Genomic DNA, 27,924 nt, shown 5'->3' with positions numbered 1-27,924 from the left:
AATAGCAGTATTGATTGTCTATGTTGATGATATTATACTATCAGGAGATGATTCAGCAGAAATTAACAGGTTGAAACAACGAATGACAGATGAGTTTGAGATAAAAGATCTCGGTACCTTGCGATATTTTCTAGGAATGGAGGTAGCAAGATCAGTAGAAGGGATCTCAGTGTCTCAGAGGAAATACACACTCGATTTGTTGAAAGAAACTGGAATGACAGGGTGTAAACCTGCAGATACACCCGTAGAAGCCAACCTCAATCTGATAGAGTCAGCAAATGATATTCCTGTAAATAAAGAAAGATATCAACGACTTGTGGGGAAACTGATATATCTGTCACATACCAGACCTGATATATCATACGCAGTTAGCTTGGTCAGTCAGTTCATGCAGGCTCCGTGTGAAAGACACATAGAGGCAGTCACACGGATCCTGAGGTATCTGAAGTCTTCTCCTGGAAAGGACTTGGTTTTCAGAAAGCATGATGAAAGGTGTATCAAGGCCTACACAGATTCTGACTAGGCCGGTTCTGTTACAGATAGGAAATCTACCTCAGGATACTGTACATTTGTGTGGGGAAACTTAGTTACCTGGAGAAGTAAGAAGCAAGGCGTCGTGGCTAGAAGCAGTGCCGAAGCCAAATATAGGGCTATGAGCTTGGGTATATGCGAAGAGATTTGGTTGAAGAAGGTTTTGGTAGATCTACATCAAGAAAGTCATGACCCGATGAGACTTTACTGCGATAACAAGGCTGCTATTAATATTGCACACAATCTGGTTCAACATGACAGAACCAAACACGTTGAGATTGACCGACACTTCATCAAAGAAAAACTGGATAATGGTAGCATTTGCATTCTTTATGTTCCGTCCAGCTAACAAGTTGCGGATGTTCTCACCAAAGGGTTACCCAGACAAACTTTTGACACCTATGTTAGCAAGTTGGGTCTCATTGACATCTACGCCCCAACTTGAGGGGGAGTGTTGAAATTATATTTTAGCCCTAAGGGCGTTTTTGTCTTTTATCAGTCTAGGGTTTCTCATTGTTTGGTTATTTATACATGTTCTTGTATTGTGTACTGTGTATCTGAATTAAAAATAAAAACTCTTATCGTGGTTTTTTCTCCCTGGTCTAGGGTTTTCCACGTAACTTTGGTGTTTTTTATTTTTCCCCCAACTTTTCAAGACATTCAATTTTTAATGTATTGCATGATAACAAATTAATCATCAATCTAAAAAAATGTTGTATTCTCAGTTCTCAAATTCATTTCCTAAGATTTTTAATTAGCAAGGAAGGAATAGCAGTAGACCCTAAGAAAATTGAGGCAATCAGTAATTGGCAGCAGCCAACCGCAGTTATGGAAGTCCAATATTTCCCAGGTCTTGCTTCTTTTTATAGAAAGTTCATTAGAAATTTTAGTTCCATTGCCACACCTCTTATTGATTGTCTTAAAAAGAACAATTTCCAATGGGGCAATGATCAAATTGACAGCTTTCATACACTTAAAACACTTCCTGCTTCTAGTCCAGTTCTAGCCTTACCGGACTTCCAAAAACCATTTGAAGTCAACATTGATGCCTCTGGCTTTGGCATCGGAGCTGTCTTATCGCAAAACAAACACCCCATTGAATTTTTTAATGAAATGGTCCACATACGAACTAGAATTATATGCTTTAGTTAGGGTCCTTAAGACTTTGGGAACATTATTTACTAGGAAAAGAATTTGTTCTTCTCACTGACCATTTTTCTCTTTTAAGTTTCTACAATCTCAAAAATACATCAGCAGGATGCATGCTCGTTGGTTGCAATTTCTTCGAAGGTTTGATTTCGTCATTAAGCATACTAAAGGTAATGATAATAAAGTAGCCGACGCCTTAAGCCACAAAGGTATTTTTCTCTCTCTTCTCAATGGTGAAATTATAGCTTTGGACTATATTTGTGATTTATACTGTACCGACCTTGATTTTGGAAAATTTTGAAATAATTGTGCTAACCACATCCCATTGAAAGACTTCCACAATGTAGAGGGGTATCTATTTAAGGGAGACACTATTTGCATACCACACATATCCCTTAGAGAATCTATTATAAGGGAGGCTCATGCTAATGGTCTTATTGGGCACTTTTGTGGGGATAAAACAATCACTTTGATCAATTCCCGTTTCTATTGGCCACAATTACAAAAAGATGTAACTAGATGTAACTAACTTTGTTAAAAGATGTTATATTTGCCAAACTTCTAAAGGTTCTAGCCAAAACACAGGTTTATATACACCTTTACCTATACCACACACTATTTGGCAAGACCTCTCCATGGATTTCATACTCGGTCTCCCTAAAACTCGACGTGGTGATGATTCAGTTTTGATAGTTGTAGATCACTTTAGTAAAATGGCACACTTCCTTGCATGTAAAAAAACTGCCGATGCTTTAAATATAGCTAATTTATTCTTCAAAGAAATTGTTCGTCTTAATGGAATTCCTAAAACCATAGTTTCCAATATGGATGTCAAATTTATGAGTTTCTTTTGGAAATCCTTATGGAAAAGATTTGGTACAGAGTTACTCTATAGCACAACTAATCATCCAAAAACAAATGGACAAACTGAAGTAAAAAACTGTACTCTTGGTAATCTAATCCGCTGTCTTAGTGGAGATAAACCCAAACAATGGGACATTGCTTTAGCTCAAGCAGAATTTGCATTCAACCATATGGCCAATCGATCAACAGGAAAGTCTCCTTTCAAAATTGTATACACTAGATTACCTAGAATCACTTTTGATCTCTCTTACCTTCTAATGTTGATCTTAGCAGAGAAGCAAACTTTATGGTTCAACGGATTAAGGACATACATGATGAAGTTCGAGCTCATTTGGAGGAAGCCAACGCCAAGTATAAAGAAGCTGCTGATGCTCATCGAAAACCAAAATCCTTTGCTATTGGAGACTTAGTCATGATTCATTTGAAGAAATCCAAATTACCAGCCAGCTCACATAACAAATTAACAAACAAAAAGATGGGACCTTTTTCACATTTTGGAAAAATATGGTGACAATGCTTACAAGTTGGATCTTCCTCCTGACCTTCGGATAAGTCCAACCTTCAATGTACCTGACATATTTCCGTTACTTAACACGAGGACGTGTTATTCTTCCTAGGGGAAAGGATTTGATGTAGAAACATAATCTCTTGTTAGTTATTTAAGTTTAATTGTATTTTCCTTTAAGTTTGATTGTATAACCGGTTACCTCCTAGACCAGTCATCTTTAGTGTATTGTAACCGGCTGGCACCCTATATAAAGGGCTGCTTTGTATCATTTGGAGAATTGAATAAGACTTGAGGTATTTTATCTTCACTTGTGTGTGCATCAGTGTGTGCGTGTGTGTGTGAGAGAGAGAGAGAGAGAGAGAGACCTTAGCTAAGTAACCACGGAAGTCATCAGGGTGGCTGGAGATAAGTTGATCATAAACAGATATAGCATCACCAACATGTCCCCAATCTGAGTATGATTTTCCAAGCAGTAACTCAACCTGCAAAAGATTTTATGCCAAACGATAGACATTTATTCAAACATTTATTCAAAGATTTTATTCCAAGCAGTAACTAAGAGTTCTATTGTTGCTTTTTCCCCAAACCCCAACAAAATAGCACAAAGCAAACCAAAGCCTGCTACCCTTAGCCCACTGGGGGAAAGGGAAAGAAACTCCTCTAGGAAAAATGCCTCAAAAACACCCACGCCATAATGATCTAGTGTACTGTCACGACCAAAGAAGCTAGTTCAGGCCCTCAACCACTTTCCTACAAAGAATACAATACTGGTGCCTTGGAAGTGATTATGGGGGTCTTCTCGCTATCGATCTCGTTCAGTTGGGAGAATGGTGAGTGTGTTTGAGTGATGGGAGTGTACGGGCCTCCTAGAATTAGAGGAAGAGACCGTTTTTGAACGAGTTGGGCGACCTCTTTGGCCTTTGTGGTTCGAATTGGTGCTTAGTGGGAGATTTCAATATGACTCACTCTCATGCTGAGAGGGCCCCTCAGAGGAGGAGAAATAGATCTATGAAGAGGTTCAACAATTTTATTGACGAAGGAAATTGGGTAGATCCTCCCCTGTTGAATGGTAAGTTCACTTGGGCCAATTAGAGTAAGAAGCAGGATAGATAGGTTTTTGCTATCTTTAGGTTGGATTAAAGTATTTGGGGAGTTCTGGCAGATGTTGGGTCCAAGAGTTACGTTGGATCATTGGCCTATTAACCTCACGTCGAGTTGTCTAAGGTGGGAGCCTAGTTCCTTTTGTTTTGAGAATATGTGGCTCCAGTACCCTTCTTTTTAATCCAAGTTTCCAAGTTGGTGGAATGCTCCTGTGCAAGGGAGATGGGAAGGGTTTTGCTTTATGGGCAAGTTAAAGGACGTGCAAGGGAAGCTTAGATCATGGAATAGGGAGGTCTTTGGTGATGTGAGGGCTCAAAAGCAGGAGATTTTGGCTAAGATAAAGGGTCTAGACGAGAAAGAGATGAAGGGTCTTCTGGATGAAGCCATGAAGGCCGAAAGAGATTCCCTTAATGTTCTTTTCGCGAAGGTGGTCCGGAAGGAAACTTGCAGCTGAAGGCCAAAAGTTAAGGTGGCTTGGGCAAAGGATAGTGATTGCAATACCTATCTCTTCCACAAAGTGGCTAGTGGTCGGAAGAGCAGAAATAGGATTGGGCCTTTGGTTAATGAGACGAGAGAAACTATTAGGGATCAGGGGTGTATATGAGCCGGGTTGGAGGCATTTTATGGTCCAACCCGAAAATTCAGGATGGTTTTAAATGAAGGAGAGATCGAGAGGTTGACTTTCGAAAGGTCAACCCAACCCAGACCAACCCAATATTTCCAAGTTGGGTTGGGTTGAGTCACCGGGTTTTTTCTTTTCTTTTTTTTTTTTTAAGAATTTTTTTTCCTTCCTTTTCCATTGAAGAAGAGATCGAGTGAGACGAGATTGACGGAGGACGAAAGCTGTAAGGAGGCTGATTCCGATGAGTGAGACGAGTTGAGGATGGAAGGAAAATCTAATGAACGGACGGAGGATAGATGAAAAGTGAGACGAGTTGAGGACGGACGGACGAAAGCCAGACGAGTTGAAGATGGAAGATGCATTGACGTTTTGCTACTTGTGAGGCGTGAAGATGATGGACACGTTGAGTGCGACTGCGAATGCGATTTAGGGTGGGTGTGGGTGGCCATGAGGCGTGAAGATGCACTGACGCTTTTAAAAAAATATTATATATATCCGGGTCAGATCGGGTTGGGTTGACCCGATCAAGAAATTGAGTAACCCAAGACTTGACCTAGAAATGCATTTTTAAAAATTTTTCAACCCAACCCAACCCAAAAAAAAATCTAACCCAACCCAACCTTTAAGGTTTAGATTGGGTAGTCCGGGTTGGTCGGGTTATCGGATTTTTTGAACACCCCTATTAGGGATGAGAGAAGATTGAGGAAGCAGTCATCTCTTTCTTTTCTAATCTTTACAGGCCGGAAGTTTCTTCAAAACCTTTTGTCCAAAGGATCGAGTGGAATCTTATTTCTGAGGGAGAAAGGGTTGGCCTATGCTAGCTCTTTACGGTGGAGGAGATTAAGCTTGCTGTTTTTGGGAGTGACAGTTCTAAATCCCCTGGGTCGGACGGGTTCTCTTTGGCCTTTTATCAAGAAAACTGGATTTGATTAAAGAGGACTCAATTGAAGTCTTTTAGGAATTTCGAAAGAGGCATTCTAAACAAGTCCATGTTGGAAACGTTTGTTTGTCTGGTCCTGAAGAAGGAGAACGTGACTAGGGTTCAGGATTTTAGACCGATTGGTCCAATCCCAAGCGTGTACAAAATTCTTGTTAAAATTTTAGCTAATTCAGTTGACTATCTTTAATTCGCAAGGGGCTTTTGTGGCTAGGAGACAAATCTTAGATCAAGCCCCAATAGCTAACGAGACGATTGAGGACTTTAGAGCCAAAAAGAAGGAAGGAGTTCTCTTCAAAATCGACTTCGAAAAAGCATACGACCATGTGGATTGGAATTTTTTGGATAAAGTCTCAGAGAGGAAAGGTTTTGATTATAAATGGTGGTTGTGGATGTGGGTTTGCTCAAGGAATGTAAGTTATTCCTTCCTCATGGTTGAAAAAATCAAAGTAGCTCTGATACCACTGTTGCAAAGATAAAATTAGCTTTGATACCACTATTGAAAAAATAAAATTAGCCCTGATACCACTATTGAGAAAAATGAAATTGTTGGAAAGAATAAATATTTGCAGAAGCAAATCAATATCTCAATGTTTGTTAAACAAAGAGAAGAAAAATGAAAATGAGAGTGAAATTCAAACAAATAGGAAAAAATTGGTGATACACAAAAGAAATGTGATAACAAATATGATACTAAAATTGTGATACAAAAAATGTGATACTCAAAATGTGGTACACAAAATTGTGATATTCAACATGTGTTACACAAAATTGTGATACACAAAATGTGGTACACAAAATTGTGATACACAAAATATTTTACATGAGAAATCACCCTTTTATAGAAACAAATGATAAATTTAATAACTTACAAATTAAAGGCATATTAAAAGCATAAACTTAATAACTTAAAATCAAAAACTGAAAAATAAATCAAACAATAAAGTAAATAACTTCATGCATTTGAAACGAAAGGTGAAAAAGAAAAAATTCATAATTCAACGCTCCTCCTTGAGGTTTTTCTTGGTCACACCCAACTTTTGGTGTGGAAACACAAACTGTCTATGTGTAGTTTTTGTGAGAATGTCGACGAGTTATTCAATGATTTTTCCTTCTTTTTCTTTCTTTCTCTACTTTTGTCAATAAATAAAATCTTGACTTTGATATGCCTTGTTCTACCATCTTGTACCAAATTGAAGACACTTTTAGATAAGGAAGACTGTGCATCTTCCCTTCTTGAAAACTGTTGCAGATATGATCAATAAAGGTAAATTTGAAAATATTATCAATCATGTTGAAGAAGGCAAAATTTTCAAAGCTTCGTTATCTTCGTGTAGCCACCTTTTGTAAAACTTTTAGGTTTGAGAAAGAATCAGAATACTCTATTCATTCACCAAAGATATGAATATATACAAGTGTACAAAGCATAGAAAAGGAAAATAACACAAAATATTTACAAGAATGGAAAACCCTAACTATAGAATTATAACACTCCCCCTCAAGTTGAAGCATATATGTTAATCATGCCCAACTTGTTACATAGGTAATCTATACATCTTCCATCCAATGCTTTCGTCAAGATATCTCCTAATTGTTCTCCAGTCTTCACATATCCTGTAGATACCAACCCTTGTTGAATTTTCTTACGTACAAAATGGCAATCAACTTCAATATGTTTAGTCCTTTCATGAAATACTGGATTAGACGCAATATGAAGTGCTGCTTAATTATCACACCACAACTTTGTCGGTGTAGTGATTTCAAATCCCAACTCAACAAGAAGTTCATATATTCAAATCAATTCACACACAGATTGTGTCATTGCTCTATATTTTGATTCTGCACTTGAACGTGACACCACATTTTTCTTCTTACTCTTCCAATAAATCAAATTACCACCAACAAAAACACAATACCCCGAGGTTGATCTTTTATCTTCTTTAGATCCTGCCCAATCGGCGTTTGAGAAACATTCAATATTAGTATGACCATATCCTTATATAATAAACCACGCCGGGGAGTAGCCTTCAAATAACATAGAATCTGTTCCAATGCAGCCCAATGATCAACTGTAGGGCATGACATGTACTGACTCACAATACTTACTGAATAGGCTATGTTGGGTCGAGTTGCTGTAAGGTAATTAAGTTTTCCTAATAACCTCCTATATCTTTTAGGATCTTTTAGCAATTCTCCATCTTTTGTGAGCTGTAAGTTGGGCATCATTGGGGTACTACATGACTTAGCCCCTAGCTTTCATGTTTCAGTCAACAAGTCAAGTACATATTTTCTCTTCGATAATAGAATTCCTTTCTTGCTTCTTATTACCTCAATTCCTAAGAAGTATTTCAACATGCCCAAATCTTTTGTATGGAATTGACTATGAAGAAAGGTCTTTAGAGACTGAATACTGAAGCATCATCACCAGTAATCACAATATCATCCACATATACAACTAACAAGATGACACGACCCTCAGATCTCTTAAAAAAGACTAAATGATCTGACATGCTCTTCCACATTCCAAAGCTTTCAATTACCTTACTAATTTACCAAACCAAGCTCGAGGGCTCTGCTTTAATCCATACAAGGATTTACGAATGCGACACACTGTTCCATTCTACCCCTGAGCAACAAACCCTGGTGGTTGCTCTATATACACCTCTTCTTGAAGATCACCACGAAGAAATGCATTTTTAATATCAAGCTGATGTAAAAGCCAATGATTGATTGAAGCTAATAAAATAAACAACTTCACAGATGCCATTTTTGCTACAGGAGAAAAAGTATCAGCATAGTCAACGCCATAAGTTTGTGCATAGCCTTTCGCTACAAGGCGCGCTTTTAACTGAGCAACAGAACCATCAGGATTGACTTTAACTGCAAACACCCATTTGCAACCGATAGCCTTCTTTCCTTCAGGGAAAGAAACTAAATCCCAAGTACAATTATCATCTAAGGCAGTCATCTCCTCCACCATTGCGGTACACTAACCAGGATGAGACAAAGCCTCATGAACAGTTTTAGGGATGGATACAGACTCTAAGGATGCAATGAATGAACATGTGGAAGGCGACAAATGGTTATATGAAATAAAAGAGGAAATAGGATGAGCATATGTACGTTTACCTTTACGAAGAGCAATAGGAAGATCATCACTCGTTTCTAGATCCAATGACGAAGAAGACTCTGGTACAGGGCATGGAACTGAAGGAGGTTGTCGTCGAGTATAGACCTTAACGATGGGTGGAAGAGTAAAGGTAGCCATAGGTAGAGATGAATCAGGAAGAGGACCGGAAGGAGAAATAACTGTGTAGACAAGGAAATCATCCTCTAATTCCTTATGCTCCCCCTGACTCTTATTCGAAGAGAAAGACGGTGATGAAAAAAACGGGGTATGTTAAAAAAAGCGTGATATCAGGAGAGACGAAATATTTATTTAAACTAAGACAATAACACCATACCCCTTTTGGACACGAGAATAACCAAGGAAAACACATTTTAAGGACTTTGGATCCAACTTGGTATGTTGAGGCCGAACATCCCGAACAAAGCAGGTACAATCAAATATTTTGGGTGGAATGGGAAACAAATGTTGCTTGGGGCATACAATACGAAAAGGTATCTCACCCTTAAGAATGGAAGAGGGCATGCAATTTATTAAGAAACAAGTTGTGGAAACAGCATCAGCCCAAAAGGATTTTGGAACATGCATCTGAAATATCAAAGCCCTGGCTGTCTCAAGGAGATGACGATTCTTTGGTTCTACAACCCCATTTTGAGATGGAGTATCGACACAAGAAGATTGATGAAGAATGCCATGGGCATCTAAATAAGACTTGAGTATATGAGAGAAATATTCTTTAGCATTATCACTCCGTAGGATTTTAAGAGCACCACTAAACTGAGTTTGAATTTCAGCATGGAAGTTACGAAAATGAGAAAGTAACTCAGAACGACTTTTCATTAAATATAACCACGTAACACGAGAATAGTCATCGACAAAAGTAACAAAATACCTAAACCCTCCTTTGGACTCAACAGGACATGGACCCCAAACATTAGAATGGACTAATTCAAAAGGAGCACTAGCTCGTTTATTGACTCGAGGATACAAACTCAAACGATGAAATTTAGCAAACTAACATGACTCACAATCTAAAGAAGATAAATGTTGAAGTTTTGGACGAAGACTCTTTAACACAGAGATAGACGGATGACCCAAACGACAATGCTCTTCAAAGGGAGACGACACGCTTGAGCATGTGATAGCCGTAGGTGTTTGTGGTTCAAAGATGTAAAGACCTCCAAATTCACGCCCTTTACCAATAGTCTGTTTCGTCGTAAGATCCTGAAATAAGCAACAACCAGGAAAAAAGAAGACACAACAATGAAGATCACGAGTGAGTTTACTGACCGAAATCAAATTAAACGAGAAATATAGTAAATTTAAAACTGATGACAAAGAAATTGATTCAGTAATATGGACGGTTCCTGATCTTAAAACAGGAGTGGAGGTTCCATCAGCTATAGTGACATTAGGTGAAGAGGTAGATGTACAATGGTTAGAGAATAAACTGGGGTTACCTGTCATATGGTCTGTAGCGCCAGAGTCAATGACCCATTTTGACGTGGAGGAAAAAAGGCATTTAGAAATGTTACCTGTCTCTGCGATGGCCGTAATGGGAGTAGAAGATGATGCCTTCAATGACTCTTGATACTGCTGAAATTTAGCAAACTCCTCTGCAGAAATCGTAATTGACTTGCAAGATTATCAGGAGTAGAGGTGACATGTGCAGAGGGTGATGGCATCCTCTGACCCTTATTCAGCAATCTTCTGCATTCACGCTTCGTATGGCCAGGCTTCTTCCAACGATGAGATATTTGAGTTTGACAACACTTGATCTTTGGCCATCTCATATTTAGGTGCAAGACCTACTAAAAAGCTCGTGATAAACAACTTTTCATGTTGAGCCATTAGAGCTTTTGGATCCGTGCTGATTGGCATCAAGGCGTTGAATTCTGTGCATGTATTTTTAACCTCCATAAAGTAGCTTGTAAGAGATTTTTCTCCTTGATCAGGTTGATATAGAGTCTTACAAACATCAAACACTCTATTAATATTCTCTTTCCTTGAATAAAGGAAATCCAAATATTCCAATAGTTCCTTGACTGATTTGTAGTGATTTACTAGTTCAACAATTTCACGGTGTTCAGTTACTTTTGATACCATAGGAACAGTCTCAGACATGACTACTGGTTTCTTATCAGCCATTACCTAAAAAAATAAACACCGGACAGTAGAGAATCAAACCCTAATTTACCGAAGAGGTGTCTTTACAAGCAGTGAGTATACCTATATATCCCAAACAAACACACCACCGAGAAAAGTCAACAAAACTAAGGAAACCCACAAAAGATGAACCAAAAACAATGGCACACGCGCCGGCACATGGACGGACGGCAAAAAGGAACGATTGGTGCGTGAGCCTCATGCGCTGGTCAGATGGGATCCAGACTTTGGGGTTTTGTAGATTGGCGGCTGGGCTCCTCGACGGACTGGGCGGTGTCGAAAAAATAGTTTTTTTCCCTCCCGACGACAGCGGCAACGGCGAACAAACCAAAGACGGCGACTGTGAGCAAAAGTGTAAACACCTCTCCACAAAACCCTAAACGTATCACAAACGGGTTCTAAATTCTCAAACCCTAAGGTTCACAAAACCCTAAGTTTGTTTAGAGGACTCTGATACCATGTAAAACACTTAGGTTTGAGAAAGAATCAGAATACTCTATTCATTCACCAAAGATATGAATATATACAAGTGTACAAAGCCTAGAAAAGGAAAATATCACAAAATATTTACAAGAATGGAAAACCCTAACTATAGAATTATAACAAAAACTAAGTACACCTAAACCGAACAAGGAACTAAAATATCTTCCTAAATTGGTAACACACTTATAGTTTTAGACTTCTACCTAACATGATGCAATTTTGGGGCTGCCTCATCTTATTCTTCATTGATTGCCATTTATAAATAGCCTACAAATGTGTCTTTGACTTGTTAATTTCAATGGATAAGGTTGAGGTTGAGGTTGACTGAACTCACTTGAATAGGATCAATCGATAATTTTGTTTCCATCTCCTTGCCCTCAGCCATACTTCCTAATTTTAAACTTTTAAGACGTTCACGACAGTCCAAAAGGAATTGAACAGCCTGCAATGAAAGAATGCATGTGTGAAATCAACGGAATTAAACACAATCATGAATGCAAACAAATTTATATCCATAAGATGTACAAGATTCAATAGGTCAATTACTGTCAAGAGCCAAAGAAATCAAACTATTACAACCGCCCAGTATTTGATTTAGGACGTACATATTGAAAATAAACTATACTCGAGCATCAATGGGTAAAAAATCTCTAATTTTGGTTACTCTTTTCAAGGCAATTACGTAAAGAGCAACAAAGGAGCACACTAATTATTCGAGCTGGTAGACAGATGAGTAACGACTACTAAGTAGCACAACATGTAGATGAAGGAAAAATTAGGGGTAATAATACTCTTCCATTTATGTTATGTTGCATCAAAAAATACATTTCTGTTTTATGAATAATTGAAACAAGAGCAAACTAACCAAAACTAGACCACTCCCACACATGCTAATGATGAAATAGAAGTTTACAACAACCATGTCCTGTCTAGTGGTGGCCACTCCGAACTTCAATTCAATTAAATGTATTAGTTACAAAATATTTTAAAAATTCCCTAATTTTTTTTAAGAAATGCATTTCGATCTATTTACACAAAATTTAAAGAAGAAATTGAAACAAGATATTTAAACTAATAAATATTATCTATCAGTTAAACAAAATATTTAAATAAATTCCAATTTATGAAAGAAAACGTAGTTCATAAGGGATAAAGGGTATAAGCTATTTACTTTGAACAAAAAATTAGTAGATATACTTTTTAGACATGAAAAAATAAAGCAAAAGTTAACTTTTTAGTCCCCAAGTTTTTAGTAATAGGTGTTTTAGGTCCTTGAGATTTCAAAATGTACATTTTTAGTCCTCAAATTTTTTTAAAAATAGGTTTAAACGAACCCAAGCAGTGTCTTTGAGTAATTTTTTTTATTATTTTAGTGATTGACATGATATTCTAAATTAAAAAATTCTCCCTCCTCCCTCCAACCCTCCTTCCCTCTTCTTGTTCCTGTCTCCTTCTCCCTTCTTCTTCCCATTCCCCTCCCTTTCCCTTCCCCTTGTACCGATTCTACAAATAAACAGTGTAAAAGCGAAAATATGTGTTTGATAGGGAGAAAGAGAAATCATGAATATATATGACAGAAAAGAAGGATATAACACCGGATTGTTAGTGAAGTGTTTTATGGGGAAAAAAAAACTTCAAACAAATCAAACCAAGCCCATATTGAAATCAAAAGAAAGAAAAAAAAATAAAGACGAAAAATTACAAAGTAGAAACCAGAGAGAGATATCAATCAGAAGGGCTGAAGACAGGATAATGGTGGATTTTAGTAGAATTTTCAACGAAAATGGTATGTAGGCTTTCACTTTGATTTCCTCCACTTCATCCTACTATAAAATTTGCTTTCGTAGTTAATCTGAACCACTAGCAAAATTTTTCTTCATCCTAGACATGTGGGACTGGGAGTGGGGCTGTCAACAGTTTGGAGATTTTGTTGATCCTTGGCAGTAACTGAACTTGGGTCATAATTTTGAGATCCAGCGAATGAAGATTTTGTTGATCCTTTTTGCAGTTCAAATTAATCAATTTGTTGTGGCTAGTTCAAAAGGTTCTTCAATAATTGAAGATATATCTTTGTTGAACCTTTTGTGTTTGGTGATTCATCATTTTACTGAGTTTTGAAGAGTGATTTTGATTTTGGTGCTTTGTGAAATTTTGTGGGATTTGATAATTTAGCCTGGAAATTCGAATCCTGTTTGCTTTCTGATGCATGGCTTCTATATTGGTTAATGATGTGATAAATTTTGCTTTTTGAGAAAAATTTTCTTTTCTGAAGCCCAAATCTGAAAATAAAAAATGAAAAAGAAGAAGAGAGAGATGAGGAAAGACAAGAGGCATTGTGGGGCTAGCAGGGAGGAGGGACGGCTCATGCTGGCATTAGAGCAAAGAGAAGAGGGAGGGGGAGAGTGGAGAGTTTTTAAATTTTAATTATTATTTTTTAGTTAATTATTATTAGTAGTATTTATTAAAAATTGACACAACAGCTACTCCTAAAATTATTTAAAAAAAAAAAAAGCCACGTCACTTTTTTTTTTTTTTGGTTAAAATGGCTAATAGAAACTTAACGTTAATGACTAAAATTGGGTATTTCTTAGGCCCCTGTTGGTAACCTTTTAGTTTTTTGTTCTTGAAAATTAAGCTTATTAACACTACTTTCACCTCCAAATTCCTTCCTCTATTATTTACTTTTTACTAACAGTTTAAAAAACCAAGCCAAATTTTGAAAACTAAAAAGAATAGCTTTTAAATACTTGTTTTTGTTTTTAGAATTTAGCTAAGAATTCAACCATTGTACTTATAAAAAGATGCAAATCATTGTAGGATATTGGGAGGAAATAAGCTTAATTTTCAAAAATCAAAAGCCAAAAACAAAATGCTTATCAAACGGGATCTTAAATTTGGGAGACTTGATTGTAAGATTTTGAAATTTAGGGACAAAATTGACGTATTGTCCAAACCTCAAGGACCAACTGTGTAATTTACTTATTTTTATTTTTATTTACTTTTACGTACTGTGAACTTGTAATTTCTATAAAACTGTAACTAACCTCATCTTGTTTCCCAGCAGCAAGTAATGCATTTGTAAGGCCACGCAGAACCTCAAAATTGACATCTTCAGATAACTGTTCACAATCAAGCACATTCAAGGAAAGAATTTATCAGATGATAAAGTCATGGGTCCAGACGTGATAAAACACTTCCCAATACCAACACCTTGGAAGCCTTGACAATTGATTCCAAACTTGTATGCATTCTCTAATTTCACATGTACATTAACAACAATGAACGTACCGAGCAATCACAAGACAAGAAAAATATTTGTAAAGATTTCTTTATAAAATACTTTTAAGTGATGAAATGAATATATAAATTCTTAAATGTCATCCACATTAATCTTTTAAAGGTTATTTATATTATTTCCTATCAAGGTAGTACATTTTCATGATATTTGTAATTTTTATATTTATATTCCTTTGGGGAAAAACCTCCGGATGGATAATATAGTTGGAGCGTAATAAACGTACTTTCTCTGATGAAATGGCTTTGTAGGGACTTAAGCCCAAATCCTTCCGTAACTACTATTTCTCATTGCTTTGTAGACATTCAAGTCCAAATCCTTTTTGTAGAATCTTATTATAAGGCATCCTCCTCATGTACTTTGATAATCACAACGAAAAGTTCAGTTTCAAATAAAATATTGATATTGGCTGGAAGGCTATTTACTTGTTGTGCCCTCTTAAGGATAAAATAAAAATTAAGATGGACTATTATGATGTAATATGATGTCATTATTTCTCTGAGCTTCTGTTGAACAAACATTTTTATAAACTTTGTTAGCCAATATCTTAATTGACGTTGCTATTGTCTATTATACGCTCTCAGATGTTGCTATTGTCTATGATACACTCTCAAATATGTATTATTTTGATCAATACGTATACCTTATACCTTAAGCAGATAAAGAAGGCTAGTAAAGAAATTTTGGCCTTGAGTTTTCACTAATAGGTCATTTTAGTCCTTGAATTTTTAAAAGTTATACTTTAGCACTTGAGTTTTAAGAAATAGGCTTAAGCAGTCCGTAAGAAAACCATTAGACCTCAACTAGAAAGCTGACTGGACTTTAAATAGGCTAACTGGACGAGTGATGAGCTTACGTGCAAATTTGACATAACCTTTAAATGTAAAAAATGAACAAATAAATTTTTCGTTCTTCTCCCACTCTTTCCTTTGCCTCTCTCCTCAAGCAGTCTCTGGAAGTGTCAGCAACAACTGTGGAAAGGGAGAGAGCTGGGAGGGGAGGGGAGGATGAAGGTGAAGGGGGAATGGATAGGGAGGGAGACTGACAAGAAGGGGAAGAGGGTGAGAGATGAGAAAAGGCATGAGAAGGGAGAGAAAGAAGGGAGAGAAAGAAGGGAGAGAATTTTATTCTTGTTCTCTTTTAATTTTTAATGTCATATCAAACAAAGAAAAATTCCAACAAAGCACGACCTGATCCTTTCTAATTGTAAGAAAAGACTAACCATTGTGGCACTCTTGTATGCCGCAACACTCCCATCATAATCTTTTAGTTTATATTTTACTTCCCCAAGCAAGCGGAAAATGTCAGAATCATCTAACTTCTCCTACATAAAGAAAGAACAAAAATATTATATTACCTAAAAGCAACATCAATGAAAAGTTCATGTTCCATATCCAAAATAAAAGAAACCTTTATCAAGTCTTCAAGCAAAGAAGCTGCTCGTGCATATTCACCTAATTCAGCTGAGGCAACTGCCGCACCCTACAACAATGCATCTAATATTTGTTCAGAATTTCATACAAATTCCATGCTTAGAATATCCACAATATTTCCATTCCTCATATATTCCATTACAAAGTACATTGTTTCACACAAGTTACCAGTCCAACTTCGCAGAAAAAATTTAAAACTGGTAATAAACTTCAAGTAACTTTAATCAGAAATAGAGCTTTTATTTTTTATTAGAATATAGTGTGACATTGGCAGTCAAGAGGACTGTTCATCCTCAAAACCCAGCAAGACTAAGAAAAATAAGAAGAAAGAATCTATAAAGACTGAAAGATAAAAATAGATCCAAAGGCACACGTACCTGTGCCATAATAGATACCTATTACTCAAGTCCAAGCAGACTAAATTTCTTAGCCCTTGCTCTAAAAGTATAATCTCATTCCAACCACAAGCCCAAAAAATCTTGTTGAAACTGCATGTGGTTTTTATTGCAACTTTTTCTTGAAGGTTCTAGATAAGCAATCAATGCCTTCGTCCAAAATATATGAGTAATTTTTTGGGGAAGGTAGAGATGAGTAGAAAATATCTCATTTAGTGGGATGGAACAAAGTAGTGTTGCCCGTGGAGAAAGAGGGTTTGAGTTTTGGGAATTTAAAAGGAAAGAGTGAAGGTTTATCGATGAAATGGTTGTGAATATTTGTCAAAGAATCAAATGAACTTTGGAACAAGTTGGCAATTGTGTAGATAACTAGAGGAAAGTTAGATTTGTTATTTTAAACTACATTGTTTAATCCCCAATGCTTAGGGTTAATTCAATTTATTTACCTGTTAATAATTAAAAGAAACACTGGGGGAGGGACCTAAGGTGCTACTAAAAGCAAATCTCAGCGTTAATTATTGAGTTTGAAAACTCAGAAACTCAAATGCAACCTAGACCAAACCTCAAGGACTAATAGTATAATTTCTCCTTAATTTTTAATTTACCAGAAAATGTGAGACTATCAAGGAGGACTGACTGCAGATAGTAGACTCTTGGTAATTCTGAATTGTTTTTTGGTTCATTCCTTTGAAAAGCCTAAAAGGAAGTGATGGCTATTTTATTTTATTTATTGAAAGGGAGTGATGAGGAGTCATCAGACAGAGAGGCTCTTGACCTGCAGGAAAGAATTCCCTTTTTCTATAAGAGTACTCACTACTTATAGTGAAATTCACTTTGTATCACCATCTATTTTCATTTTTCCCAACAGCCCAGCCAAATAGGCAAATAATCTAGAGAATAAAATCCCAAATTTTATGCAAGACTTGAGCAAATGATACGAGTGACAAGAGGCTGATTAGGTGGAAAAAGGTTTCTCTGCTTCAGGCACTGGTATGCATAAAGTAAAGGAATTACATTCTTATCGCTAAATGGAGTTGTCGCATTACTTGATTTGTTGCTCTTTGGTACAAAACCATAGTTACCGCTAAGAAACTGCAGTGTTCAAGGGGGTACTCAGTTCCATCCAGAAGAGGAAGATTAATGTAAGAAGCCCATGGCTTTTACCTTTTACAAGCTAGCAAATCGTCAATTGGTTTCTTTCTTTCTTTTTTGAAAAGGAAACGAGCCTCTTTATTAATAAGATGAAAAGAGACTAATGCTCAAAGTACAAGAGGGTTATATAAAGAGTATGAAAATCTAAAGATCAGGAGGCGCACCTAGGCATCTCAACTAGGTTGATACCCCCCTAACGCCCTCGTCATATCTGTTATAATTCTATAATTTTGTGATATTTTCCTTTCCTATGCTTTGTACACTTGTATATATTTATATCTTTGGTGAATGAATAAAGTATTCTGATTCTTTCTCAAACCTAAGAGTTTTACATGGTATCAGAGCTCTCTAAATAAACTTAGGGTTTTTGTGAACCTTAGGGTTTGAGAATTTAGAACCTATTTGTGATACGTTTAGGATTTTGTGGAGAGGTGAGTTTATACTTTTGTTCCCAGTCGCCGTCTTCGGTTCATTCGCCGTCGTTAGCCGCCGCCGCAGGGAAAAAAATATGAAAAACAAAGGAAGCTATTTTTTTCGACACCGCCCAGTCCAAAGAGAAGCCCAGCCGCCGATCTACAAAACCTCAAAGTCTGGTTGCCATCTGACAAGTGCGTGAGGCTCACGTGCCAATCGTTCTTCTCTGCCGTCCGTCCACGCGCCAGCGCGTGTAGGCGCATGTGCCGTCCTTTTTTGTTCGTTTTTGTGGGTTTCTTCAGTGTGGTTGACTCTTCTTGGTGGTGTGTTTGTTTGGGATATATAGATATTCTCACTGCTTGTAAAGACATCTCTTCGGTAAATTAGGGTTTGATTCTCTGTTGTCCGGTGTCTATTGTTTTTGAGGTAATGGCTGATCAGAAACCATTAGTCATGTCTAAGATTGTTCCTATGGTGTCAAAAGTAACTGAACACAAATTGAATGGATCCAACTACTTTTCATGGAGATCAAATGTCTGCCACTTTATTAGGAGCATGGAGATGGATGATCACATCACAGAAGAGCCACCGATTGATGCTAATAAGAAGATTTGGTGGCGGGACGATTCAAGGATGCTTCTACAAATCAAGAATCTATTGACCGTGAAATTGTTGAACTACTAAATCACTGCGAATCAGTCAAGGAACTATTGGAATATCTGGATTTCCTTTATTCAGGGAAAGAGAATATTAATAGAGTGTTTGATGTTTGTAAGACTCTATATCAACCTGATCAAGGAGAAAAAATCTCTTACAAGTTACTTTATGGAGGTTAAAAATACATGCACGGAATTCAATGCCTTGATGCCAATCAACACGGATCCAAAAGTTCTAATGGCTCAACGTGAAAAGTTGTTTATCATGAGTTTTTTAGTAGGTCTTGCACCTAAATATGAGATGGCCAAAGATCAAGTGTTGTCAAGCTCAAATATCTCCTCGTTTGAAGAAGCTTACACTCGAATACTTCGTAGTGAAAAGACACAAGCAGTTACATCATCTGGTTCTAACAGTGCTTTGATGGGCGCACAAATGATTACAGAGGTATAAGAGGGTTGAATCAAATAGCTTCAAAGGTCATCCAAATAAACAAAGATCAAATTCAAGAGGTATTGTTTGCTATTATTGTCATAAACCTGGCCATACGAAGCGTGAATGCAGAAAATTGCTGAATAAGGGTCAGAGAATGCCATCACCCTCTGCACATGTTGCCTCTACTCCTGATACTTGACAAGTCAATTACGATTTCTGCAGAGAAGTTTGCTAAATTTCAGCAGTATCAAGAATCATTGAGGGCATCATCTTCTACTCCCATTACGCCATCGCAGAGACAGGTAACATTTCTAAATGACTTCTTTCCTCCACGTCAAAATGGGTCATTGATTCTCGAGCTACAGACCATATGACAGGTAACCCCAGTTTATTCTCTAACCTTTGTACATCTACCTCTTCACCTAATGTCACTATAGCTGATGGAACCTCCACTTCTGTTTTAGGATCAGGAACCGTCCATCTTACTGAATCAATTTCTTTGTCATCAGTTTTAAATTTACTATATTTCTCGTTTAATTTGATTTCGGTCAGTAAACTCACTTGTGATCTTCATAGTTGTCTCCTTTTTTCCTGGTTATTGCTTATTTAGGATTCTATGAAGAAACAGACTATTGGTAAAGGGCGTGAATTTGGAGGTCTTTACATCTTTGAACTACAAACACCTACGGCCATCACATGCTCAAGTGTGTCGTCTCCCTTTTGAAGAGCATTGTCGTTTGGGTCATCCGTCTATCTCTGTGTTGAAGAGTCTTCATCCACAACTTCAACATCTGTCTTCTTTAGATTGTGATCATGTCAATTTGCTAAATTTCATCGTTTGAATTTGTATCCTCGAGTCAATAAACGAGCTAGTGCTCCTTTTGAATTAGTCCATTATGATATTTGGGGTCCTTGTCCTGTAGTCCAAAGGAGTTTCGGTATTTTGTTACATTTGTAGATGTCTATTCTCATGTTACGTGGTTATATCTAATGAAAAGTCGTTCTGATTACTTTCTCATTTTCATAACTTCCATGCTGAAATCCAAACTCAGTTTAGTGGTGCTCTTAAAATCCTACGGAGTGATAATGCTAAGGAATATTTCTCTCATACACTGAAGTCTTATTTAGATGCCCATGGCATTCTTCATCAATCTTCTTGTGTTGATACTTCATCCCAAAATGGAGTTGCAGAACGAAAGAATTGTCATCTCCTTGAGACAGCCAGAGCTTTGATGTTTTCAGATGCATGTTCCAAAATCCTTTTGGGCTGATGTTGTTTCCACAGCTTGTTTCTTAATAAATCGCATGCCTTCTTCCATTCTTAAGGGTGAGATACCTTTTCGTACTTTATGCCCCAAGCAAAATTTGTTTCCCATCCCACATAAAATATTTGGTTGTACCTGCTTTGTTCGGGATGTTCGGCCTCAGCATACCAAGCTGGATCCAAAGTCCTTAAAATGTGTTTTCCTTGGTTATTCCCGTGTCAAAAGGGGTATGGTGTTATTGTTTAGTTTAAATAAAATATTTCGTCTCTCCTGATATCACGTTTTTTGAACATACCCCATTTTTTTCATCATCATCATTCTCTCCGAATAAGAGTCAGGGGGAGCATAAGGAAGTAGAGGATGATTTCCTTGTCTACACAGTTACTTCTCTCTCCGATCCTTTCCTGATTCATCTCTACCTGTGGCTACCTCTACTCTTCCACCCATCGTTAAGGTCTATACTCGGCGACAACCTTCTTCAGTTCCATGCCCTGTACCAGAGTCTTCTTCGTCAGTGGATCCAGAAACGAGTGATGATCTCCCTATTGCTCTTCGTAAAGGTAAACGTACATGTGCTCATCCTATTTCCTCTTTTGTTTCATATAACCATTTGTCGCCTTCCACATGTTCATTAATTGCATCCTTAGAGTCTGTATCTATCCCTAAAACTGTTCATGAGGCTTTGTCTCATCCTGGTTGGTGTGCCGCAATGGTGGAGGAGATGACTACCTTAGATGATAATTGTACTTGGGATTTAGTTTCTCTCCCTGCAGGAAAGAAGGCTATCGGTTGCAAATGGGTGTTTGCAGTTAAAGTCAATCCTGATGGTTTTGTTGCTCAGTTAAAAGCACGCCTCGTAGCGAAAGGTTATGCACAAACTTATGCCGTTGACTATGCTTATACTTTTTCTCCCGTAGCAAAAATTTCATCTATGAGGTTGTTTATTTCATTAGCTTCAATCAATCATTGGCCTTTACATCAGCTTGATATTAAAAATGCATTTCCTCATGGTGATCTTCAAGAAGAGGTGTATATGGAGCAACCACCAGGGTTTGTTGCTCAAGGGGAGAATGGAACGGTGTGTCGCCTTCGTAAATCCTTGTATGGATTAAAGCAGAGTCCACGAGCTTGGTTTGGTAAATTTAATCAGGTGATTGAAAGTTTTGGAATGCGGAAGAGTAGGTTAGATCACTCAGTATTTTTTAAGAGATCTGAGGGTAGTGTCATCTTGTTAGTTGTATATGTGGATGATATTGTGATTACTGGTGATGATGCTTCAGTATTCAGTCTCTAAAGACCTTTCTTCATAGTCAATTCCATACAAAAGATTTGGGCATGTTGAAATACTTCTTAGGAATTGAGGTAATAAGAAGCAAGAAAGGAATTCTATTATCAAAGAGAAAATATGTACTTGACTTGTTGACTGAAATAGGAAAGCTAGGGGCTAAGTCATGTAGTACCCCAATGATGCCCAACTTACAGCTCACAAAAGATGGAGAATTGCTAAAAGGTCCTGAAAGATATAGGAGGTTAGTAGGAAAACTTAATAACCTTACAGTGACTCGACCTGACATAGCCTATTCAGTAAGTATTGTGAGTCAGTATATGTCATGCCCTACAGTTGATCATTGGGCTGCATTGGAACAGATTCTTTGTTATTTGAAGGCTGCTCCCGGGCGTGGTTTATTATATAAGGATTATGGTCATACTAATATTGAATGTTTCTCAGACGCTGATTGGACAGGATTTAAAGAAGACAGAAGATCAACCTCAGGGTATTGTGTTTTTGTTGGTGGTAATTTGATTTCTTGGAAGAGTAAGAAGCAAAATGTGGTGTCACGTTCAAGTGCAGAATCAGAATATAGAGCAATGGCACAATCTGTGTGTGAATTGATTTGGATATATGAACTTCTTGTTGAGTTGAGATTTGAAATCACCACACCGACAAAGTTGTGATGTGATAATCAAGTAGCACTTCATATTGCGTCTAATTCAGTATTTCATGAAAGGACTAAACATATTGAAGTTGATTGTTATTTTGTACGTGAGAAAATTCAACAAGGGTTGGTAACAATTAGGAGATATCTTCACGAAAGCATTGGATGGAAGACGTATAGATTATCTATGTAACAAGTTGGGCATGATTAACATATATGCTCCAACTTGAAGGGGAGTGTTATAATTCTATAATTAGGATTTTCCATTCTTGTAAATATTTTGTGATATTTTCCTTTTGTGATATTTTCCTTTTCTATGCTTTGTACACTTGTATATATTCATATCTTTGGTGAATGAATAAAGTATTCTGATTCTTTCTCAAACCTAAGAGTTTTACAATATCCATACAAAACTAACATAATGATAAAAGCAAAGGACAACCAAGGTCCCAAGACAATTCACTAATCGATACACATTAATACAAAAGAAGACTATGCCAAATAATACAAGATTGAGACAAAAACTACTAAAAATCTGGGAAGATGAAGACCTGCCAGTTTAAACATAATTTTTGTATGAAGAAATCTTAGAAAGTCTTGCATAAAGTGCACCAGGATGAAGCATTTCTTCGTGCTAAATCATATCGATCCATCCAACCTGCTTCTTTATCATGGAATACTTTTTGGTTTCTTTCAAACCACAATTCTGCAAGTAGAGTTTTGATGTGTTCAAACCATGCGATGAGATGAATGATGATTATGAGGTTATAACGCTTAGTTTTTCCTGGTAGAACCCAAGTGTAAGTCCAACCAGAGTCTTGGTAAGTCCAGGGTCGAACTTAAGGATTGCTTATAAGTGTGCGATGAACTGATACTTAGATCTTAATGCAAATGAAATGTTCACACAAATAGTCGATTTTTTTGGTTTTATTCTAAGTCTGAATTTTATGCGTTGAGGGTTGTGCTTCAAGTGAAACAGTGTGAGCGGTGGTTGTGGATACTAGCATGCGATAATAGGGTTGAGAAGAATTTTCACCAACACTCCCTAAGCAACTAGATGAGTTATGCGTTCAAGCCGTGTGTCACGGTCATGCTTGTCCAGGGCCTGTTGACCATGGCCGCATGCCCGCTCCAACCCCTTTTTATCATACTTTCATGTCATGTATTGTATTAGTTTAGTTAGCTTGCTTTCTTTGTATTTTTTGTTGTAAGTGACCGCTCGCCCTTTTGCATATGCAAGGGTGTCAGTTGGCTTTTTGTTCAGAATGCACTATATGGGGATAAGACTAATCATCACTTCCCCATACCCAAAGTAGTACTCTATAAAGTCGTTGTTGCTCATTGCTTTCTAGTCTACTACAATCTTTCTTTCTTTACTCACATTCTCAAAAATGCTTACGAAAACCTTTTTCTCCAAACCCGTTTTCCCTAAAACAGGGGTGGAGGTTGCGAGAGGCACTCGGTGTGCCATCGGCGGTCCATGTTCGGGTTGGCTACTTGTTCGTGAACGGGAACAAGTGCCTCACAATCGCTAAGAGAAGCCTTCAGAAGGGCGATTGTGACAGTTAGTATCAAAGCCAAGTCGGCTCATAGAGGGAAAGATCAGCAATCATGTCGGCGACAAAGAACTTGAATAAGTCCCATGTGGGCAGGCTGGTAGAAATGGAAGAGCAAATGCTCTACTTGAGAGAAGTCTCAGACAGTATTCGTTTCTTGGAGACTCGGTTGCAAGAAGTTGTCGAGAAAGCCGACGGAATTGATGCGGTAGTTGGCCGCCTAGACGGGTTACCCGTCAGAGAACTGATGATAAGGGTGGAGACCCAAGAGACAAAAGTTGCACGATCCGGTAGTTTTGAACGCAGTGATAGCTCATCGGGCTCTTTTGCCCACATAGAGGAGCACGTTGAAGAGTTGGGCAGCTCCCAGAAAGCAATAATTCAAATGGTAACCGATCTGTCTGAAGATTTTCGATCGGCCCTTGACGTCGTCAAAGCCGAGATTGCAGATGTGAGTGCAAGGGTGAATCTTACCATCCGAGAGGTAGGGAACTAGGCCCCATCTGGGGGAGCAATGCCAGTGAGCAGAATAAAAATCCTGGAACCGAAACCCTTCTGTGGGGTGCGAGAAGCAAAGGCTCTAGAGAACTTCATCTTCGACCTTGAGCAATACTTCAAGGTGACAAACACTGTGACAGAAGAGTCCGAAAGTCACATTAGCGACAATACATCTAGCTGAAGATGCAAAGCTGTAGTGGAGATTGCGATTTGCGGACATACAGGAAGGACGATGCACAATAGATACCTAGGCTAAGTTGAAACAAGAACTTCGTTCGCAGTTCTTCCCTGAGAATGTCGAGATTTTGGCTCGACAAAAACTCCGAGAGTTGAGACAAACAGGCAACATCAAGGACTAGTAAAGGACTAGTAAAGCAATTCGCGGGACTCATGCTGGACATACGTGACATGTCCGAGAAAAACAAAGTCTTTTGCTTTGGCGAAGGGCTGAAACCGTTTGCAAAGTCAAAGTTATATGAACAGAGAGTACAAGATCTCCTTTCTGCCTATGCGGCAGCAGATCAGTTATATGACCTTAGCACCGACTCTTAAGACGTGAGGAAACAACCAACTTCCTTAAATGGTGGGAACAGAAACAGTCGTTCCCGCCCTCCCAGACCTGGAGGAGGAGACAAGAACACCGGGGGAGATCGTAAGCCCTCCCAGCCGAGATCAGAGAACAACTGGCGGGGGCTGCCACAATGTATAACAACTACAATCGCCCCTATCTTGTTTCATATGTAGAGGACCACACAGAGCGGGTGAGTGTCTGAATCGGACTGCTTTCAATGCCTTTCAAGCCACATTGGCCTCTAGCTCAGAAGACAAGGCTGAAAAAGTCGAACCAAAAATTGAGCTAGCTGCAGAGAGGCACTCGGTGTGCCATCGACGGTCCGTGTTCGGTTTGGCTGACTTGTTCGTGAGCGGGGACAAGTGTCGCACAATCACTAAGAGAAGCCTTCGAAAGGGCGATTGTGACACTGTGCACTCAATATACAACCTGTCTCTTATACACATCTAGATGTGTATAAGAGACAGGTGTTCGGTTTGGCTGACTTGTTCGTGAGCGGGGACAAGTGTCGCACAATCACTAAGAGAAGCCTTCGAAAGGGCGATTGTGACACTGTGCACTCAATATACAACCAGCACTTTTTAGTGTATTCAACCACACTACCCTATCTCTAGGATGCATGCGGTGAGTACAATATGCAAAAGATGTACTTATTTCTAAGGAGCATCTCTTCTTGTTTTATGAGTTCTAAATCTGAATTCAATTTACTTAGAATAATCTTTCGACTTATTCAAGTGACGTGAGTAGGCATACGTAAAACAAGTGAGTGCATAATTCTTTTGTTGCTTAGTTCATGTTGGTTATATGCTTTTCAACCCAAGGTAATTTAGTTACTCGTGATAGTATTAGAAGATATGAACAAGCAATGGAATAAACAGGTATTCATATTGCAGATTTGAGTTCTTCAATGTTAAGGATACAATATAAATATACTGTAAGATAAAGGAAAGGATAGAGAGTCAAGTCGTGGTGTGCAATGTCTTGCTCCCTCTAGTTTTTATGCTGACTACTTCACTTAAATATCGAACAATGGAACTTCTCTTCCTCCACAAGAGACCCAGGTTCTCACCGAGGTGTTTTTATGGTTAAAGGAGAAGGATCCTTGCTAGAGTTTTCTTTTCAGAAAGTTTGTGAACCTCGTATCTTTTGCATGACAATTGCATGGGTATTTATAGGCGTCTGATGATGACTTCTCTTCTCTCACTCATGATTGAGCTGATAGGGTGCATTAAATTCCATATACCCTGATGCGTCGCCTGCAACGCATTAGAAGTTCATTGAATCTTCAACTAAGTTTTCTAATCAACTACCAACTCAATCTGAGATTTGACTTCCACCACCCATGTCATATCATGCTTCATCGCTTAACGCATTAACTGGTTATGCGATCGTGCTTTTGTTTATGATATTTCTTGTTTGATCGCATCAGTGGGTGTTCTGCATAAAAAAAGACATTAGCTCAAAATTTAGATAGATCAGGCGTTAGAGATGTATGATCACATATTGTGATTACTTTATAAATTCTTTAGCAAAAATGTTGCACTTTCAGAGCTTTTTTTCTTATTCTTTTAAAAGAGAGATAAAATAACTTGTATTTCTACAACTTATCAAGCCTTAACCATATTAACCCAAATTAACCTAGGGCGCTTCTTAAGTGAATGGCCCATTAAAATTTGCTGAACATTACTTCTAAAATTATCTCCGAACACCCAAGCAATATTAAAAACGGGGAAAAATTTCCACCAACATCTTGCTGAATATGAACAATTGAAAAATAGGTGCTGCAAATCTTCACCATCCTTTTACACAAAGGGCAAATAGAAGGCAACAAACAAACTGAGGGGAACTTTCTTTGCATGATTGAGGAACAATTTAGAAGGCCAAACATCATTATCCACACTTGAATATTAACTCTCCTCAGACTTTTAGTCTTCCATAAAGCCTTGTATAGACATTTGTCCAAAGGGGATGAAAGGGAGGATGAGTAGTGAGAGATTTTACAGAGAAATTACCAGAGGCTTCTAGGGACCATGATCTCATATCAAAAATTTCCGAAATTCTCTTACCTGAAATTAGAGTTAACAAATCATGAAACTCTATTATCTTGTCATCTTTAAGCAACCGACAGAATACAATAGACCAAGAAGCCAGCATATGATCCCAATGAGATGCTATGGATCCCTTTGGTAACAAAGCAATCCTAAAAAGTCTTGGATACCAATATTTAACAGGAGTGCATCTACCCATAGGTCGATCTAGCGCCATTGCCAAGTTTGAATGGAGCCAAAGCTTCTACTTTCAACCAAATTCTCAAAATGCTAATCCAAGGGCTTCTCAAGCTATTCCCAACCTTCCCGACCGTGTGCCAATTAAAGAGATCTTTTCCATGAATGCTTCTAACCACCTGCCTCCATAAGGAATTTTCTTTTTCCATGTATCAACAACCCCATTTAGCTAGTAAAGCCATATTTCTATTTTTGAGACCTTCCAAACCAAGGCCTCCATCAACGAAGGAACGTCTAGCAATGTCCCTTTTCACCAAATGATTTGTTTTGCTTCCATTTTGTCCTTCCCAACAGAAGTTTCACATAATTCTTTCTAATGAAAGAATCACTTTATCGGGCATTGCAAATAAGAACATATAATAAGTTGGAAGATCGGAGAGAATTGAATTGCACAAAGTAGCCCTCCCTCCTCTGGACAAATTAAATCTCCATTTATCTAATTTTCTATGAACCTTATAAATCACTGGCTGCCAAAGTGAAGCTTGCTATGGGTACCCACCTAATGGCAAACCAAGATAAAGAAATGGCAGAAATTCTGCCTTGCAA

General features: G+C 37.9%; 1 protein-coding gene across 2 annotated transcripts in view; it reads right to left on the bottom strand.

Moving 5' to 3' along the window:
* The window catches only part of LOC120072738, a 66,744-nt gene that overhangs the window by 13,770 nt on the left and 25,050 nt on the right, over positions 1-27,924 (bottom strand). For both annotated transcript variants that reach the window (XR_005480593.1, XM_039025214.1), the window contains exons 7-11: positions 16,194-16,265; positions 16,006-16,107; positions 14,533-14,607; positions 11,823-11,930; positions 3,418-3,534 (exon numbers count right to left, since the gene is read on the bottom strand). Coding sequence is in view for 1 of the 2 variants with exons in the window: in XM_039025214.1 (XP_038881142.1) it covers positions 3,418-3,534; positions 11,823-11,930; positions 14,533-14,607; positions 16,006-16,107; positions 16,194-16,265 (474 nt within the window). In the remaining variant the exon portion in view is untranslated. The remainder of the gene's footprint in view (positions 1-3,417; positions 3,535-11,822; positions 11,931-14,532; positions 14,608-16,005; positions 16,108-16,193; positions 16,266-27,924) is intronic.

The sequence above is a fragment of the Benincasa hispida genome, chromosome 1 (genome assembly GCF_009727055.1).
Source record: "Benincasa hispida cultivar B227 chromosome 1, ASM972705v1, whole genome shotgun sequence".
In the NCBI taxonomy this organism is placed as follows: Eukaryota; Viridiplantae; Streptophyta; class Magnoliopsida; order Cucurbitales; family Cucurbitaceae; genus Benincasa; species Benincasa hispida.
This window is presented reverse-complemented; position numbering and strand designations above follow the sequence as displayed.